The 21,339-nt window shown below is 35.1% G+C and overlaps 1 protein-coding gene across 3 annotated transcripts in view; it reads right to left on the reverse strand.

The window, feature by feature from the left end:
- The window catches only part of DLG2 (discs large MAGUK scaffold protein 2), a 746,421-nt gene that overhangs the window by 518,696 nt on the left and 206,386 nt on the right, over positions 1–21,339 (reverse strand). For all 3 annotated transcript variants that reach the window (XM_058663676.1, XM_058663675.1, XM_058663674.1), the window contains exon 5: positions 5,060–5,229. In XM_058663676.1, coding sequence (XP_058519659.1) covers positions 5,060–5,229 — 170 coding nt within the window. The remainder of the gene's footprint in view (positions 1–5,059; positions 5,230–21,339) is intronic.

A 21,339-nucleotide genomic window follows, 5' to 3' on the forward strand; every position in this document is an offset into this window, starting at 1 on the left:
TGCTGGTTCTAACCCCAGCAGCCTGGCTTCCCATCCAGCTCCCTGCTTATGGCCTGGGAAAGAAGTTGAGGACGGCCCAAAGCCTTGAGACCCTGCACCCGTGTGGGAGACCCAGAAGAGGCTCCAGGCTTCTGGCTTTGGATCAGTACATCTCTGGCCATTGTGGCCACTTGGGGAGTGAAATAATGGATGGATGATCTTCTTCTCTGTCTCTTCTCCTCTCTGTATATCTGCCTTTCTGGTAAAAATATGATAAATCCAAAAAGATATCAAATAAATGATCTAACAATGCATCTCAAGGATCTAGAAAAAAAAAAGAATAAGTCAAATTCAAATTATGTGGAAGTAAAGAAATAATAAAATTTTAAAAATGAATAAATAAAACTAGAACTATATGAAAGATGGGTGAACTAGAGCTCATATTGTGGTGCAGTTTTAAACCACTAAGCATGTTACTGGAATCCCACAGGGGTACTGGTTTAAGTCCTGACAACTCCCATGACTGTGCCTGGGAAAGGAGTCTATGATGGCCCAAGTGCTTAGGCCATGCACCACTTGGGAGAAGTGAATGAAGTTTAGAAGTATACAGGAACAGGGAGGTTCCTGTCCCTGGCTTCATCTTGACCCAGCTTTAGCCACTGTAGTCATTTAGGGAATGAGTTAATGATAGAAGATCTCTCCTTCTCTCTCTCTCTCTCTCTCTCTCTCTCTGTTGTGTGTATGCGAGTGTGTGTTAACGAGAGAGAGCGTGTGTAGGTTTTATCTCCTTTTTTTTTCTGCAACTTTGCCTTTCACATGAATAAGTAGTTCTAAAAAAAAAAAGTTGAGTTGATATTTTGAAAAAAAAAAAACAAATGAATAAACCATTAGTACAATTACCCAAAAATGGAGAAGACTGAAGTTAATAAAACCAGGGTTGAAAAAAACCAATGTTACAACTGACACAACCTAAATTAGAAAATTTAGAAAAAAAGGACAGATTTATGGCCTTTTAATAATTGCCAAAATTAAGGCCTGAAGACATGGAAAACCTGAATAAATTAATAATGAAAAGTGAGAGTCAGTAATAAAAAGCCTCCCAACCAAAAAAAAAAAAAAAAAAAAAAAAGCCCAAGTAAGGATTTCACTGCTGATTTCTACTGAACTTTTAAGTTAGAACTAATACTAATTCATTCATTCATTCATTCAAACCAATTAAAAGACAGGGAAAACTTTTCATTCCAGCGTTACCTTAATTCCAAAATCAGAGAAAGATAAATATCCTTAATGAACATAAATGTAAAAATTCTCAATAAAATACTAGCAAATCAGCAAATCAAATTTAACAAGATTCCAAAAAGATAATGCAAACAGACCAAATTGGATTCATCCCAGGGACATAAGGATGACTCAACATATACACATCAATAAACGTGATGTGTTGTATGAATAAAATGAATGATAAAAGCCATATTATTATCTCAATATATACAGAGAAAGCGTTCGATAAAGCATAGCATCCTTTTATGAACAAAAGTTTGGGTATGGAAGGAACATACATCAGCACAATCAAGGCAATATACAACAAACTCTCAGTAGCAATATATTGAATGGGGAAAAAACTGTAATCATTTCCACTAAGTTTTAGAACCAGTCGTAGATGGTAAATCACATCACCATTATTCAATACTGTTCTAGAAGTTTTAGCTATAGCCACTGGACAAGAAAAAGAAACCAAAGGGATACAAATTGAAAAGAAGGAAGTCCAATCTGATAAATGCAGATTATTTCATCTGCTTGCAGATGGTGTGATCCTTTATAAATAAGAACAGAAAGACTCCAATAAGAGACTATTAGAACTTATAAGAGAATTCAACAGAGTAGCTGGATGTAAAATCAACATACGAAATAAACAGCACTTTTATATATCAATAATGCTCTAGCTTAGAAAGAATTTATAAGATTAATCCTATTCACAGCAGCTAAGAACATTAAATAGTTTACGCTAAATTTAACTAATGATATGAAAGATTTCTATGATGGAAATTATTGAATACTAAGGAAAGAAATAGAAAGGGACACAAAAAAGGAAAAATCTATATTCATTGGCTAGGAAAACTAATGTTAAAATGTTCATACTACCCAAAGCAATTTAGAAACGGAAATCAAAATGCAAAGACATTTTTCTCAGAATTATCATTAAGTGACATCAGCTCTATTTCCAAAATACAGCTCCAACCCATTCATCTTTTTCTACATTCTTTAAGCGACCCCCTAACTAGTTCCTGTACATAACCTTGTCATTCAACTAATTTTCCTTAAAGGATTTGGAATGATCTATATAAGACTCCTTATACCCCTTACTAACTTGACTTCCTTTTAAAAATCCTTGTGTTTATTCATTTATAAGTGATTTCCATTTATGCTATTAGTGCTTTTCTAATTTCCTTGAGAGCAAGAACTATTTTTACTTTGAATATCTGTTGCTTATCTCTGTACAAGGTATGTAGTAAATTAAAGGTTTATCTAGGTGGCTTATATTATATATCTGCATCTGATCAGTTCAGTTGGCTACACTTCTGATATTTAGTATTGAATAACCTTAGTGGTAAAAGACAGACAGATAGGGAGCTGTGTCCATATTTCAAATTTCATAATCTGTGGGACATTTTGGCTCTCTTGGTTCTGCTAGATCATATCTTCCCCTCTGCCCTCAGTGAAATCATGACTCCAGTTTCCTCACAGAGCTGGTTTCATTCTCCTTGACATAAACTTGATTGATTGTACATGTATTTTTCTATTGCAACTTTTTTCAGAATAGAGATTACATCTGATTCATTTTCGTTATCTACCCTGAATTAGAGTTTCTACTGCATGTGTTAAATTTTAGTAAAAATTCTATTTAAATATAATTGCAGAAATAAATTAAGTGAAGTTAAGGCTGCAAGGTCAGATTGCATATAGAATCCAGTACAATTACCTAGTTTACTATGATACCAACCTTACTGTGCTTAAGGAACTTACTGGGAGAGGCATTAAGCATTTAAGTAAAGACCAGGGCCTTTTCTTTCCCTGGAAATAAGTAAGTTTAATATAGAGAAACAAATCTATCAATGACCTCTGCGGAAAAACAGTATAGAAGAATATGACTGACTCTGCAAAATCCCAACAGCTCAGAGAACATCACGTCCCTCACAAGGTTTGGCAGGAATCTGCTTTCAGGAAGTAAAATTATTTTCAATCAACAGTTTCCAAGTTCTCCAAATCTCAGTAAACCATGCCTGTGGGTAACCCCATCTCCCACATGCTGGGTGTATCTGGCTCACTTCTCCTTTTCTCTCTCTACAGTCCATACCAGGCTCACAGGAGAAAACAGTTCATACTAAACACAATCAGTTTGGTCATCAGTTGTCTAAATGCTTTACTGAACAGCTGGAGGCATCAAGTGACTCAGATACCAGGAAACCTATAAAAGAGTATTTGCTTTGGGATTGTGCTGAATAATTGCTGTTAGTTGAACTGTAGAAATAGCTTAGTATTATTTACATATGGTATGTACTTTTTAATAAGAATGATGAATTTTGTGCCCACTTCAACTTGAATGTATGAAGCAAAATTGATTTTTAATATATATTTAGGGTATAAAGTCTTGTCATCAGGCTGTGGAATAAGAATGCATTTCTTGTTTTTTTTCTTGAGATTTAATTCCCAGCGTATTTGGATTTAACACAGTAGAGACTTCTGAGCATGTTCATTGTATTGCCAAACAATTGTTACAAAAGCTAAAGCAATGTTAGTATAAATAATAACACAACTGGTACATATAAATAATTAATAGTTTCTGGGCAGCCAGTACATGACAATCTTCATTCTAAATACTTAATGTACACTGACGTATTTAATATTCTTAACATCTCTAGGAGAAAGTACCAGTTTTATTAGCATTTTGCAGATGAGACCAGCAAGGCACAAATTACCTGTTTGTCCATGGTTAAACAGTTAGCGAATGAGTCAGGTTTCCAATCTAGGCAGTTTGGCTCTCAATTGTGCACTGTTAACCACATGCTCTACTAACTGTCTTATGCCAACTATCAAATGTTTAATTTTCATAAAGCCTATAGAATAGATACTTTTATTATGATTCTCATTTGATAATTAGAAAATTGGTCCTACCAAACCATACCTAATAAAAGTGGCTGAACCTCACTTTCAATTTCAGTCCTAACTCTTGGGCCTAAGAGTTTACATAGCATACTGGACTGCCCCGCAGAAAGGTTGTAAGCTTCAATTCTTGCATAATATATAGCATTAGAGATTAATTTTAAAGAAGAAATAAGTAAATGAAAGGATATGGATATAATCAAGTAATTTCTGCTGAAATATGTAATTAATTTAATGATTAGATTTTGTTAAAATATCGGAATTGGTCCTGTTTTTTGAAATGCTCTTAAACTAATACTGAATATTATCATTCTAAGGAACAGAGCTCAGGAACATCCTTAAAAAGTGGTATAGTTATTCATGTATCTATTTATGTGTTTCCCCCGGGTAGCTACAAAAAGATGTAAACATCTCAAAAATACATTTAAACTGCTTTTGACATTGCAAGTAAAAAGTTATGTAGTACTTATTGGGTAGAGATAAAACATTATAATAGTATTAAAACAAATTACAATAGTGTTACAAAAGATATAATAGATGTATCAGAAATGCTTACATTTACCTTTTGCTTAATGAGATTTGGCATTTTAATCTTAAAAAGCATAAATGTACTAACCTATTTTTGACAACATAAGTTTAAACATTTATAAAAATAGATCAATGCCTGATGCTATAGTTGTTTTTGTTTTTTAGGACATTATTTTGGAAATCATATCCTTTCCTTATCTGAGTTTATATTTAGAGCCCTGATTTAGTTTACCTTCTGTATAAACCAATAATGTAGGTTTCAATTGTCCTGATAAGCACTTAATGTCAGAGAATAAAGAAGAACGTATACTGTAGGTGGGTGATGGCACAAACTGTAGCCAAATGGCTTATCACTCATGGTACTATAGTGTACCATTTATATTTTTATTACCTTTTGGGCCTTTGAACAGCTTGATTTCCACAACGGTCTCCAAAATAGGTCGTCTTCTACGCACATACAGCCGGACGATAGATCCTGCTTCTTTGAGGGCTTCTACTGCTTTACTGTGGGAAACTTCTGACACATCAACCTCATTCACCCGCAAAATACAATCATTGACCCTAAAAGAAAGAAAAGGAGTCCAGGTTCAGAAGTGACAAGGCATATTTCTTTAAGTAATATCAGTAATGATTATCTAATCTTAACACATGGGAAGGCAAAGAGTAAAGATTTCCAAAAACCCCAATTTGAAAGCAAATTTCAAATGAGAGTTACCAAGAAAAACAAACTCCTTGCCTTCCCAGCCTTTATCTCATGGACCACATAATTTGTCAGACCCTTGTCTGGAGCTCCAGCTTGGACTGACTGTATCACACACAGCACAGCCAGAAAAACATGCATTTCAAAGTCTCTCACAACTACACTATTGCATGACTGGTTTTAATTGGTCTGACTAATGATGTCAATCTGATTCAAAAATTACTACTATGGATTATGAACTCTTAACAAATGTAACCTTAGCTGTAGGTCAACTTTTCTCAAACTTTTATTTCATAGTTATAAAAATAATATGCAATCATGATAGAAAATCTTAAAAACATACAGGTGTAGAAAGAGGAAAAAGCCCATAAGATGCAGCTATCAAAACAAAAAAGACCTGTTAGCTTTTTCCTGCAAATTTATCTCACAATATTATATATACATATATATATGTTAGATTTAGCAGAGTTCAAAGAGAATATCAGACAATCTAGTCCTCAGAACTTACTTCAAAAACTAAGAACAATGACATGTTCTATGTCAAACTTTCCTTTTCTTCTTTTCAGCCCAAGAAAAGGAAAGTTTGACTTTGCCATAGACCTTTCAGAACCATTAATAGATAGCTGCAGAGTTAAAAATTTTTCATGTTGATGATAATTAGAGATAACAATAACAGCCAAGAACATAGAACTTGATGCTAAAAATACTACTTTTCCTAGCTTTGCACATCCATTCCAGTGTTCCTCAAAGTAACTAACTAACTAACCAAAACCTAACAGACTACTTTAGCTTGACTCCTCTTTCCCACCAGCAACACGAATTTAGCTCTATGTGTGAAGCATATTTTCAATTCAGCTAGGTATGTTCATTTCAGTATTTCAGTGCTACCACCTGGGTGAAGAAAACTTCATCTCTTACCTGGATCACCTCCACAACTAAATGTGGTATTACTTCCTTTCAATGCATTTTCTATAATACCCAGGGTATCATAAACATGGTTAGTTTTCCACACAACTTCCATTTCCCTTTTTTCCATCTAAACAGTTCCCACTTTTATTTATAGGAGTTATTATTTAACAATTATTTATTGAATGATGAAAATACACATTTTAGTTCAATTAACCACATATATTCAATATTATGAAGATTTTCATATATGCAAATTTTTCCTTTAAAGATTTATTTATTTTTATTGGAAAGGCAGATATACAGAGAGGAGAGACAGTGAGATTCTTCTGCTGCTTTACTCCCCAAGTGGCCAAAATGGCAGATCTAAGCTGATCTGAAGCCAGGATCCAGGGAACTTCTCCCAGGTCTCCCACTCAGGTGCAGGGTCCCTAGGTTTTGGGCTGTCCTCAACTGCTTTCCCAGGCCACAGGTAGGGAGCTGCACAGGAAGTGGAGCATTTGGGATATGAACAGGCGACCATATGAGATCCCAGTGTGTGCAAGGTGGTACTTTAGCCACTAGGCTATCGCACCAGGATGCATATGCTATTCTTATCAGTTCAAACTAACAGAACCATAGGGGAAATATAAACATGAGAAAAGCTTTTTGATCTCATTGCGTATGATTTGTCCATGTATGCCTGTTTGAGGAGGTGAGCCCTAGAAACTCTTGTCTCAGTGAGACACCTGAGCATTCTGACAATCCAGAGATGGAAATTTAATTTACTGAGATACAGTAATGTTCCTCAACCTGAACAGATACTATGACTTTGATAGTTTTACGCACACATTTCCTCTCTGAATGACTTCTTAAAAAATCATGGAAAACTTCCAATCATAACAGTTTTGAGTGCACAGGCGTCACTGCTGACCGCTGCCCTGTAGCAGCTGCTCCTTTGAGAGTGTGGGTAATTTTGCCATCTCATCATAATATGAAAACATGATGTTTGCTGCCACTTTACATTCAGAATACTAATCATATACTAAAATACTGTTTTTCAAAGGGAATGGTTGACATCCAAACCTATTTTTTTTTTTTTTTTTGTATACAGAGAAGCCCTTAATTGGCAGTTCCTGGTATGAGGAAGTTACAGCCCAGATCCGATGGTTGCTCTTGCACATATGGAAGACGGAAGCAGCTTTAGTGCCAGGTGTAGAGCACCAGATCGGAGGTCAGCAGGGCTGGAGTTGAGCCCAGCTCTGTATCAGATGTGTGACTATTGCCAAAACACTTCAACTTCAACTTCTGCTTTCTATTCTGAGAGCAAGCACAGCCGGAGTTGGAGAGAGGAGGAACTAACAGCTAAAGCAGACATACGTATGTGTCAATTGTAGCTATTATAAATCAAAATTGTAGATGCTGTCAGGTAGACGTATTTAAAGATTTTTTGAAAAGTGAACAGGATGGCAGTTTACATTTTAGAAAACCCACTGTGTGCTATTTCAGTTATCACTTCATTATATGCCATCACATTAAGAATCCAGGAAGCTTTGAACTTCATTTCTTTGATGGGCAGATTTTATCAATAAGGTTTCAAAGTTTGATGAACAAAGGAACAAGAATTGATTGTCTTATTAATTTTCTTTTAAATGGGAGCAGAGAGACTTTACATTGAGATGTTTAAAAGAGAAGAAAAAAAACGTCACGCTAAGTTAGGGCCTTAACTTCAATTCCTTTAAGTTACTTGAAAGAGAACTTGGCTAGAAGGTCACAGCTATTTATAATTAATTTGTTGTCTGTATAAGAAGGTAAACTTTTAAAATTAATCCACTACTTGTATGTACTTAGAAACATAAATATAGAGGTGCAATTAAAACACACTCTGTCCCAGCAAAAAGCACCGTTTTTATCATACTTCTATAAAATGGTGTCAGAAAGTCATTAACATACAGACTTCCTCCTTTCTCTCAACTAATGCAATTAAGAAGATAGTTTCACTCTTTCAGTCTTGCTGTTTCATATATATGTCTGCAATATTAATATATAGCAATTTTATCCTGTGGACCAGAATTACTCACAAAATTGAAAAACAAATTAAACCTTTTCTAAGAATTTTATTTGAAATATGGATACATTTTATTACAGAAACTATTTTTTATAAAAATTTATTCATTTATTTTGAAAGAGTTACCAGGAGACAGGGGGAGGAAGAAGAGCGAAAATAAGAGAGCAAGAAAGAAAGATCTGTCATTCACAGCTTGCTGAATTTGAAGAGGAGCGGTTGGAACTCAAACTCTATCCCATAAGTGATGCTGGCATTGCAGATGGAGGCTTTACCTGCTATGTCATAATGCTGATGCCAGGAACTATCTTAGAACAATAAGAAAGGTCACCTCACCATTAGCATATGTCTACAGAATCATACAGAAATCTGCATGACCAATGGAACATTTTCTCTAACATGAACAGAATCATTGCAAAGTTAAGTAATACTTAAAGTATTTCCTTTACTTTGAGGTAATAAAAATAATATGCAACACACATTTTCTCTCATACGTATTAAAATATCATCTGCTGTTAAATTGATAAGTGATTTATACATTTTACGTATTAAACCTCTGTTATAATGTAAATTTAAAATACTATTGGAAAAAAAAGTAGAATGATCAAGGTGAAGGAAGGAAATCGGGGGAAGGAGAAAGTGAATGTCATTATGTTCTTCAAATTGTCTCTACACATCATATTGAATCAGTTAAAAACCTACTTAAAAGTAAAAGAATGTTAATTCATTAAAAACTATCATCAAATCATACTATAACTGTCAAAAATAAAAGTTTCTTCTTCATTGTACATAAATATATAAGAAGAGAGTAAGGCATTAGCTTGCTTTCTTGGTGGCTATTTTGAAAATCACAAACCCTCTTTTATGCTTCTTCTAAAAGTTCTATGTTAGAGAGATACCATAATGAAGAATCTAAGAACATTTCCCTGGAAGCCTTGACCCTATTTTGATTTACCTGGAATCCTGACCCAGATTTCACACTAGGAGCTGTGTGTGTCTGTTAAGCATAACTGAAATCTCAAAGCTTAAATTTTTTCATATGAAAATGGTATAAAAGGATTGCTATGTGGATAAAATAAGACAGTTCATATGAAATAATTAACACAGTAACAATCAAAAGCAAGCATCAATAAATGCTAGTTGTTACAGTTATGAAGAAGAGAAAATAACCCTTTGCATAAGACAGGATATGAACAGACTATAGTGAAAGGGAAAAAAAGATACTAAAGAAAGAAGATAGAGCCTCAATTAAGATGTAAAAAGATTTTTAAAAATTTTGTAAAAAAAAAAGAGGTAAGATGAATGGGATTTTCAAACATAAAAATGTAAAAATAGGGCCTTTAGTTAGTCTTTTTCTCTGAAGTGTAATGTAACTACCTTTTCATCTTACCCTTCTCTGCCTCCAGGAAGACAATGAGTCGTTCTTAGAAGAACTGTGACTTTGGGTCACTGTTGATGAAAGCTTCTAAAGGTCAACACATTCGGCAGAAGTCTCACTAACCTGTGCTCACGCAGTTCTTGGCCCACTATGTGTGGTCTTAACCACACCTAATCATACTCAGATTCTCACAAAGTGGCTTTAAATTTTTTTTATTTGCGTATGAGGGAGTAACAGCAAGTTTCCTATTGCTGATTCATTCCACAAATGCCCATGAGTGTGGGTACAAGGAACACAGTCCATGTCTTCTGCACGGGTTGCAGAACATTGCTGGTTCCACTGCTGGGAGCAGGTGCCATGATGTGGGATGCGCATATGTTAAATGACAGGCCAGATATTCACCTTGCTCTCTCAGCTCATATTAAAAAAAAATTAGCCTTAGTTCACGGGGTCTGAAACTTATCTTTGCAGAAGTTACTGTGTATTGAGGTATGCTTTCTAACTGAACGTTTATTGTTCTCATTCCCCACTATTCCTTTTGTTCAAAAACAGTAATTACAGACAGATGGGTCACCATTGAGAAACCTGATCAATGTGCAAAATAAAATTCACAGCACATCATCAAATTAAAAATAATAGTTGTATTGGGAACTGACAACATTGGCCTAGTAAGCTGATACACTCTGGCATTGGCTTCCTCTGTTAGTACTAATTCAAATTCTGGTTGTTCTACTTGTGATCCAGTGCCTTGTTTATGGCTTGGGAAGGACACGGAGGATGACTCAAGTCTTTGGGACCCTGAGCATCTGGAAGAAATTCCTGGTTCCTGGCTCTAAATCAGTTCATGTTTGGCTAATGCAACAATTTGGAAAATCAGTGGATGGAAGATACCTCTCTTTTTTAGTCTCCCCTCTCTCTGTAACTCTGCCTTTCAAAAAATATAAATCTTTGAAAAAAATTACTAGCTGGGGAATGACTCTACATACATTTAAAGGGAGCAATCGCTTGTAAAAATTTGAATTAATTGAAACAATAACTGCAGATTTTATGTAAACTATAATAAAAGAGAAAAATCTGCATGTTAAGAAATTAAAAATCTTATTTTACTCATAGATTCACTAAAGGTAAGTCAGAAATAAAAAACAGAAACTGAAACTTCATTTAAGAAACGATAGATGCTTTAGGTTGTCTGAGACAAAAAAGGTAAATAAATTCATGCATAGAGAGGCTGGCCTTGTTATACATCACTCTAACCTATTTAATCCAAAATTTATATTATCTTTTGTCTCTATTTCTCTCTGGAGGTATATGTAAGAATCAATGGCAATCTTTAAAGTCCTTTACCAGTCAGGATCTCTCTTTGTCAAAATTTCTCAGCTCTTATTGAGGGCAACAAAACAAATCAGTAAGTTAACAGGCCATTAAAACAAACAATGAAAGAATATAAAGCAGTGTAATTTAGCAGTTTGTTCAGAAAGGTAGGGGACTAATATTTTGGAAATTTATGATATATACCAATGTAGTAACATATTTTTACTAAACTGGACTTTTTTTTTTCTTAAGAATATATCCAAATAGTAATGGGAGGAGCAACAAGTTTGAACAATTTAACTGGGACCATTCATTAAATGTCTCAGTCCTCCATTATTCTTCCCAGGGCTTAGTTGTACAATTTATCTTGAATTTGAGAAGATACTTTCCATGCCCTGCTAAATAATTTCTTACATCTTTTGTTTTTCTACTTAGCATGCTCAGGTGGATCTTGTTCCTCACTACAAAAAGTATTCACTGATATAAGAAGGCTTTTTGTACAACAACTTATATTGCTCTCCATTTTGGTCGTTCAGATTTTTCACTTAATAATTAGTTCACATTTATCACATATTCTGAAGTCATCTCTGACACACTGATTGCTTCAAAAGACTTCACAAGATGAACTAAGTTCAAAATAATGGTTATCAAGTTTGGAGCTGGCATGATATCTTAGCATGCTAATAAAAATCCTCCACCTTTGGCGCCAGCCTCCCATATGGGCCCTACTTCAAGTCCTGGCTGCTATACTTTTCTATTTATGTGCTATAAAAGTAGTGGATGATGGCTGAAACCCATGTACCCATGACCCACGAGGGTGACCTGGAGGAATATCTGGCTCCTGGCTTCACATTAGGTCAAGTCCAGCCTTTGCAGCCAGTTGGGAAATGAACCAGAAAATGAAAGACTTTTACCTCTGTCTCACCTACTTTCTGAATAAAATAAATATTTTTAAGAATAGTTACTAAACGTAACAAGGAAAAATATAAGTCATCCAGAAAAACTTGAATTCCAGATAAACAATAATAATCATTCAGATAAACAATTATTTATTCATGTAAGTATGTTGTACACTAGGTTTGCAGTATATTTACCTTAAAAGTTATTTTTGTCTAAATGAACCGCAAATTTAACTAAGTATAGACTATAAAACCCTGTCTGTATAGGTCTTTGTTTTATCCAAACAGGATAATATTTGGCACATATGTATTATATTCCAGCATATATTATTTAAACAAAAATACATATATTATTTAAACAAAAGGTAGATAATCCCATGTTTATTTTACAGTAGAAACTAAATATCAAAAACTCTTATGATAATATGTCATATCTAAGTGATCTGCAAGCTCATGCATTGCACCATGCACATCCCTCTGGTTTGTTGAAAGTAATGCGGTTAAGGGCTAACCCCAAATGTTGCCCCTTGTATGTCCAGGAACATACTGGACAGCTGTAAAGACAGGTCAAATAACAAAATCTCCATCAGTGGTCCTCACACTGTGGATGGAACACATCAGAATCATTCGGAGAGCTGTTTAAACCAGATTCCTGGACTTCAGCCCCAGAGTTTCTGATTCCGCAGGTTTGCAGTAAACAAAGATTCACATTTCTAAGTTTCCAGATCATGGCTGGAAAGGTTGATCTTGGAATGACTATGAAACCACTGTTTTAGATTTTAAAGGTTTGCTGTACCTGCCTCATATATGGTTCATTTCAAATATGATACAAAAAACCCTCAATCTTATGTAGACCCAATAAATTGTGATAAAAATCATGTTCTGCCTTTCTGAATTAAACTCCCTCAATTTGGAACAAAGTCTCTATAGCAACCTTGGCCAGGAGACTACAGCTGCCTCTCCAAGCGAAGCTGTGCACATGCAAGCCTTTTTCCAGCATTCATTTTTATATTTGAGACTCTTTCTAATTCCTCTTCTTCAGCAAAGACCAATTGATAGCCACTTCATTCTATGTTTTAAAAATAGGGCCACTGCTGTTGTCTCTAATTTTGGGTGAGAGTAACTTGGGTTTATGATCCATAGAAGCCATCTCCTACAGTGAAAGCGCTGCTTTTCTTTCTCCATTTGTCACTTCATTTCCCTTCTATAAAATGCTTGTAGGACTCGCTGCAGCTGTCATGTCGGAACCATCACAGCTTTCCATAAAGGGGGATGGGACTGGCATTTTAGCATCAGAGCTTGGCCTTTCTGCACTTTTCTGGATCAGTAGTGATACTAGCAACAAATCTTGAGTCAGGCAACTTAGTAGGAGTTATTAGGACAAAAGGGCTGGATGGAAATTGAAAAGGGAGAACATCACATAACTGGAGATTACATAGCTCCTGGTGCAGAGACAGGAATGCATATCAACTTTACTGAAATGAAATGCTGATACATCCAGCCTCAATTAGTGAAGTAGCTGCATGACTAGATTACCTAATGCTACACTAACTAGCCTCTATTCACACCTGATTCTGATACACAAAACTTTCTAAAGCTACCTTTTCTTTATTTCATTTCCCCTTAAAAGTCATCAAAAGTTACCTACTGTATATATTTTATTCCTAGTGTCTGGGACATGATTGTTCTTTAAGAAATAATATCATCTCATAATTTAAAAATTTGTCCCTCTCTTTTTATATCTCCAACCACGCTCCATCCATGTCATTGTATTTCTTTCATGTTGCTTTCTATATCCCAAATGCTTCAACTCTAATCAGCCTTATTCTTGTGCAGCCCGTACAGTCCACAGCCTCATGAAATGTTACTTAATCACTCCGGTTCTCATTGTGCACAAGGCATTGAGTACAAATACATGGTGTATTCCTATTAGGAAGCTATAAATTGATTTGGTGTCCCACAGGGCCTATGACAGTGAGCAGTACACAGTAAGTAATATCTTTAAAAATGTTGGATTTGTTTGCTATTTTCCTTTACTCAAATCTAATCCTATCTAAGAAATTAAAATTAATAAACTGACATGAAATCAAATATTTACATAAACTATTCTAATCCAATTTGGTTTTATGAAATTGATGTATATTTCAGTTGAAAATTGAAATCATTGAGCATGATTTGGCAAAAGAATACTAAGTCATAAACCAGAGGTATATTCTAATCCTAGTGCTGCTATTCTGAGTTAGGGTAAATTATTTTTTTTCATCTTCTGAGTTCAGTGATCTTAAAATCTCTTCTAGCTCTAGATTTATACATCTGATTTAAAGGTTGACTCATCATGACTCCTATCTCTACTTGGAAGTCCACAATATTCTTCAAATGCAACATAGTGACAAGTTCTGTCTCCCTTCCCATAGACAATTCTATACTTCAGTTTTATTCTAGACCAAAGTAAATTATTCTACCACCAGATGTCTGGGAGCTCTCCTCAGTCACATATCCAACCAATCCTGCAGTTTTTAAAATGCTTACATTGTTCTTTTATTCCCAAATTATGAAACTACATTCTGTCTTTATTGTCAGAGTTTTATAAATTTTAGTTGGGGGTGGGAAAGAGGAGTTGTAATCAGTCTTTTTGCCTTTGGTTTAATAGCCTATAATCCATTTTCTGATTTATTGCCATTATTGTCCAATTTAAATATAAAACCTGATTGTTCTATCCCATATTAAATATTCTTCAGTTACTTTCCACTGTCTATAGCAGATTTTCAAACATTTAAGATGACCTAATCAAAGAAGTCCTTCCTTCAAGGTAACTCTTGCTTAGAATACATATAATGTAAGAGCTTTTATGTAACACAAAGGCAGATCTTCCATGACATCTGCCAAGGGGAGAAAAGGAGTATCAGAGTACAGCCTCCTGGAAGACTTGCATGTGTCACAACTCAGAGGACAATCCAGAATCAGCTGCCATTAATGGTTGATAAAAGACTCTCAGTGCAGAAAGAAATCCACCCAAGTTTCTTTTGCCAAGCTAAATTCAGACACTGAGTTCTATCTGCTGAATGGGGTATTTTTGTGTAATTCACCATAAGAGTTCTTATACACTAATGGTAGCACTGTTCCTAAAGCTTTGCAGAACAAGGACTTAATCTAACTGTATTTTTTTGTATGAAGATGCAATGACCTTCATATCACACATATTCAACAATATTATGGTTGTCATTCTTCTCTAGTGCTGTGCTTCTTGATGTATCATTAACATACATCTTCACTCATTAATATATGTCAACATTTCTTCAAGTAATGTACAAGTTCATACTCAGATTGCTCTTTCTGCCTGAATTAGCTTCCCCTAGATTCCAAATTTGTCTCTATATGTATTACTCATTTTCCAAGTCTAGTGCCTATTCTGAAGAACTTACAGTTTAGCAGGAAGGGCGGAAAAATACGCCGCTAAAATTCACTACAGATACAAACGCAAGAGAAGCATAGGGGTATATAATGAGAGAATATTTTTTAGTTAGTGAGGCCAAGAAAAACATGGACCAATTGAGGCAAATTAAATCTGAAGGTCAAATAGAAGCATTAGGAAGAGAATAAAGACAGAAAAGTGTTCCAGAAACAGTGAGCAGCTGATGAGGTGAGGAACATAAATAAAATTTTGAAAGCGCTTGGAAAGCAAATGAATAAATTTGGACCTGAATTTAAAGCCAATTGAAAACAACTGTGCTGCTTCAGTTTGATGTGGAGATATGAACTTGCTTAGATTTTTGGTATGGGATTAGAGTTGAAAAAAGTATGGTTGCAGTTAGAAACCACTCCATATTCCTCATATGGAACAGGGAAAGCTGGACTAGTGTCCAGTGGTGGTACTAATCAGGATAGAGAGAAGGGAGCAAATGAGGGGACCAATTAGAATCAAGTAGATGTGCTGGAGGATTAGGCCTGGGAGGGGAGGAAAGACAACAAACATTTTGATTACACGTTGCATCTATTGGAGTCACTTGCGGGAAGACACCATATCTCATTCATTTCTGTATTTTCAATGACACAAACATGTTTGATAAAGGGGATGGATTTTAGAAATGTAGAGGTTAGCCAATTGATGTCTTAGCTGTCAGTGCTCACATCTTCTCCCCTGGCCTTGTTCCATAAGAATGCTCTGTCCTCTTTCTTGAGTGGCTTGTTTGTTTTGACATTTTGGTTGTTTTGTAGCTCTTTGTATATTCTGGAGATCAGCCCTCTATCACCTATGTCATGTGCGAAGATCTTCTCCCACTCAAGAAATGGGCACGGGAAATGGGCAAACACTTCACAAAGGAACAAACCCAAATGGCAAATAAACATATGAAAAAATGCTCAAGTTCCCTGGCAATGAGGGAAATCCAAATTAAAACATCAATGAGGTACCACCTAACGCCAGTAAGACTGGCCCACATGAATAAAAGCACCAACAACACTTGTTGGCGAGGTTGTGGGGAAAAGGGATCCCTACTCCACTGCTGGTGGGGCTGCAGGCTGGTACAGCCTCTATGGAAATCAGTATGGAGAATATTCAAACAACTCAAATTCAACATACCGTATGATCCAGCAATAGCACTCCTAGGAATATATCCAGAACACTTGTTTTATGAGAAATCAACATGCACTCCTATGCTCATAGCAGCACAATCAGTAATTGCAAAAACATGGAAGCAGCCAAAATGCCCGTCAACAGAGGATTGGATAAGAAAGCTATAGTACATCTACTCCATGGAATACTACTCAGCTATTAAAAAAAACAAAATGCAGTTCTTTGTGGCCAAATGGGCCAAACTAGAAACCATAATGCTAAGGGAAATGAGCCAATCACAAAAGGTTAAATACCACATGTTTGCCTTAATTTAAGATGATATGATGTTATGTATAACATGTTATGTTTTGAATGTTATATGTTGTGTATAAACTAAATTGAAGTATAGGTGAGGTGGTCACAGAAGGTGGCTGGGAACTCGCATTTACTTTTAACATATTGGTTACTCATTACTATGTCAATTAATTCCATAATGATGTAAATTTTTGCTGATAGTATGTTGGAGCTTTCAATTGACTGGGATGATGCTCTGCTGGCTCTGTCTTCAGGCCAGAGAGGGTATACCTAAGAAGCCGTTGGACTTGACTGGACAATAAGATGCTGGACTCTATGTTTGGTATACGCTTGCAATGGGGGAATCTCAACTGAACTTGAGCTGTGGTTATGCAACAAGGTGGAGGAATCCACCATGGTGGGAGGGTTTGGGGAGGGGTGGGGAGAACCCAAGTATCTATGTAACTGTGTCACATAATACAATGTAATTAATGAAGTTAAATAATAAATAATTAAAAAAAAAAGAATGCTCTGTCCTCTTGTGTCATCTGATTCCCTCTGATACAAACAGAAAAATTCATGACAAGAAATTGCCCATCATTCACATGAATATTTCTATGTTAAAAAAAAGACTTTTGGTAAAAGGAAAAGTCTAAACAGAAGCAAATTGTCACCAATGACAAGTTCTTAAATATTAGTTAGTATATAAATATACAGCATAAATACACATACATGCAACCAGTATTTTTTGAGCATGTGATAAATAATCCTAGTTGTTATACAGATAATAAGAGCTCTGAGAAGACACTGATCCCTGGCCTAGGAGATTTACAAAATCATATCACAGGAGCAACAGGCTGTTCCATTAACATACAAGACCAGACCTAACTTAAGCACGTCTTCTAAATGTTATCGTTTGGGTTTCATTTTCAAGTTGGTTATTATTTGAATGATTATGCTAATTCTCAAAGCTCAATTTCCATAGGAGCAGAACTGAGGCATATGTAAGTATTAAAGTATACCATGCAGCAAACTGCTGCTTATTTTAACTTGTCATTCATTTACCATGAAAATAAGATGTATGCCTTAACCCCTTTTGCTATTTTTAAAGCATGGAATATTTTACAGGTAAATTGATATACTGTGCACTTACAATTGATCAGGTAAATACCTATTATTTGATAGTTAGCAATTAAGCAGTTTGTGAGATATGTAGAATATTTAGGAGGGTCTTTTCAGCCTCTTAAAAAGATTCTTAAAAGTTTATTTATTACATAATTATGGTAAAGAAATCCACTAGTTGTTAAAGAAAGATTCTTCAGTATTTATAGAGTCCAACAACAGAGGTGACATTCAAATTACTTAATTCATTTGCTTTCTCATTAAGTTTTTTTTCCCAGTAGAATAAAAGCTCTATGAGAGAAGAAATCTTGTTCTTAATTTTCTTTTTAACAAGTAGTGACTGGCCTGAATTTAGATAATAAAACACCAGCAGACACCCACTTTCTCCTTATTCCTTTACTTCCTTCACCCTCTACATAAGTCCTTCAATCAGCAAGACAAATTGTTTGTAATTCAAAGAATGTCCCTATATAACCACTTCTCTCCATCCCTATTATACTTCCATCCTACCTCAAGCTGCCACCACTTACAGTCAAACCTATTGGTTTACAGGTTGTATTTTGCTACCTATAATACACTATCTTCATTACACTAATCTTCATTACACTAATTTTACAATTTATCAGATTTTACTCACCCCTGATTTGAGTTCTCCAAGGTCCTGCTGCATTACTCATAATAAAATCCATGTCCCTTGTCTGCCCTACAAAGCCATGGTTCTCTTTTGTGCATTCTATTCTTCTACCACTTTTCACCTGCCCTTCACTGGCTCCTGGTACATACTTAGTTTAATCTTACCTTAACACTTGCAAGTACTGTTTCCTCAGCTTTGAAAGTCTTTCTCCTTATCTTCACTTGACTACTTCATTTTTGTCACAAGCGGCATATGATATGTGTTCAGAGAAGCCTAACATCTTCCCTTAATTTAAAGTAGCTGCTATGCTCTAATTATTATTATGGGATATTTTGAAGTATTTTCTTGTAAGTACAGAAAAACACAACTTATGTAGTTCAAAATCGTTTTCTTTATCATTTTATTCTTAATGCCTTGGACAGTACCAAGTTAAAAGCATGCACCTCAAAAAAACAGATAAATAACAAATTATTGATTGAAGGAATGAATGAGCCAATAATTAAACATATATGAACTGAGTTTGTTGACAATAAAGTATGTACAATTTTGCTGCTCAATTTTGAATTCTGACAGTTTCAGCTCAAAGACCTTCTTCAATCCAAACCCATAATTATTTGTAAAAAGATTGTAAATAAATCTCTAGATAGCAGATCATGCTAAATTACCCAGAGGTACTAATTTGCAAGGGTGGGTGATTAGAGATGTTTTCTGACCTTTTCTGAGATACAATAATCATCTGTTGTTTATAATATTGCTTAATATTCATGCTCTTGATCTCTTCCTAAGTAATCAAATTCTAGAAAGTAAGTTCACATTATGTGTGAGCTCAAGATATATTTTGAGATTGCTGGTGGCATTCTGTGCTTTCATATAACCAGAATTCCCTGACTTGATGGTTTGACTGGCATATGCAAAATATTTGCTCAGTCTCTCATAATGGTTCCCAATACGAAGGTAAACTGCAAAAGAAGCATGGATGAAGGACACAGGTCCTCACAGATACATCTTTGCTTTCTACCAATCTGCTTTCACTTAAACTCACCATTTTGTCTTTTGAAGCACAAAGAGACAGTTTGTGTCATTTATTCATTGAGCATGTTTTTATAATTGTCCATATGAGCCATGAGACCCATTTTGGGGCATGGTCGAGAGTACAGGAATCTGTGAGCAACAATTCCATGGAAGAACTTATTAGAGGAGGCTGTAGCCACAAGGCAACAGTGAAAGACCTTCCAAGAGATAAACAAAACCAGAAAACAAATGAAAATTTTAAATTACACTTTTTAGAACCCTGTGGCAAGAACTGTAACAGTTACTAATGCTAACTTGTCTAATAATTCACCATTTATGAAATGCTTGAACTGCAACTTCTTTTTCATTCTCAAAGCCTAGAAAGACAGATTTGCTATATTTTCTAATGAAAAAATGAGGATAAGAACTTAAATTTACACAGAAAATTAAGACGAAAATAAAAATTACACACTAGTCTGTTGACTCCCAGTCTTGCTTATATACCATTCATTACTCTTATTTGTATTATTTTTACAACTGTCTCAAAAATTCCAACCTTATTGTGCTGGTTCACTTCCTAAATGCCTGCAATAGTTAGGACTGGGGCAAGCCACATCCAGCAGCTCAGATTCAATTAAAGTCTCACAGTGGATGGTGAGAATCCAAGTACTAACCCTCTTGCTCCAAGGTATACAGCAGCAGAAACTAGAATCAGAATTGAAACTGGGACTTAAATCCAGCAATTCTGACACTGGATGAATTCACACCAAATGATGCCTTAACCATTGTCAAATTCCTACACCTGCATTATACTTTCAAGAAAAAAAGTAAAAGAAAATGAAGCCAGCCGATGAGACTTTTTTTTCAGTTTCCTACATCAGAATTACATGTTTCATTAAGTACAAGCTCACATTTTATCTTTTCGTAAAATGGAACAATCTTCTTTCTGATACAAAATGATCATGTAATTCCCCATATCTTGGAAATACAAACCCTATCTCTACTTAAACCACTCTCAGAATATTCAAATACATTTGAAATATCCCAGTATTTCATTATTTTGCCTTCGTTTTCAAAAATAAAGATTCTTAGAAGAATTATTCTCACTATATGACACCACAACCTCCCTTCCTGCACATACACACAGATACTTTATTTATCCTTTCTTATCTGTCCTTGTTCCACTCTAATGTGAGTTTCCTCACAACTCCCCTACCGGGGAAAAGAGACATTTCCCTACTAGAGTCACCTGTATCCTATATTTGGCCAAATCTACTGCAGTCTCTTCAGTGATCATTTTGGTACCTCTCCTAACAGTCGCTTACTCACTCCTCAAAACATTTTCCAACTTGGAGATGTTCTACTCTCCTGTTCTTTCCACATTTCTGGCTCTCACTGGTACATCTCCCTTTAGTTCTTCTGTAATCTCCTGGTCTATTTTTGGGCTATCATGAATTGAGAAATGTTATTTTCTCATTGTCACATCATACATATTTCATATGTTACATTATACATATTTCATATGTATGCATATTTCAAATGTGTACTGGGACGGCAACATAAATGCATAATGGTTTGAAATATAGGCTCTTAAATCTGAATAAATAAGTTCTGGAGAAGCTGGAAACTTTACATTGATTCTTTTACCACCCAGAACATATATTTCCACATTTCTTTCATCACAGAGTTGCATCCTAATACATTTTTTTATGTTACACATCTTATATGGATCACTGTAACAGTCATATGAAGTATAAATGCCTGCAAAATGTATGATTTTCCTCTAATTTCCTGTAATCTCTAAATATTTAAAAACTTGT

This window comes from Ochotona princeps, chromosome 4 (genome assembly GCF_030435755.1).
Source record: "Ochotona princeps isolate mOchPri1 chromosome 4, mOchPri1.hap1, whole genome shotgun sequence".
In the NCBI taxonomy this organism is placed as follows: domain Eukaryota; kingdom Metazoa; phylum Chordata; class Mammalia; order Lagomorpha; family Ochotonidae; genus Ochotona; species Ochotona princeps.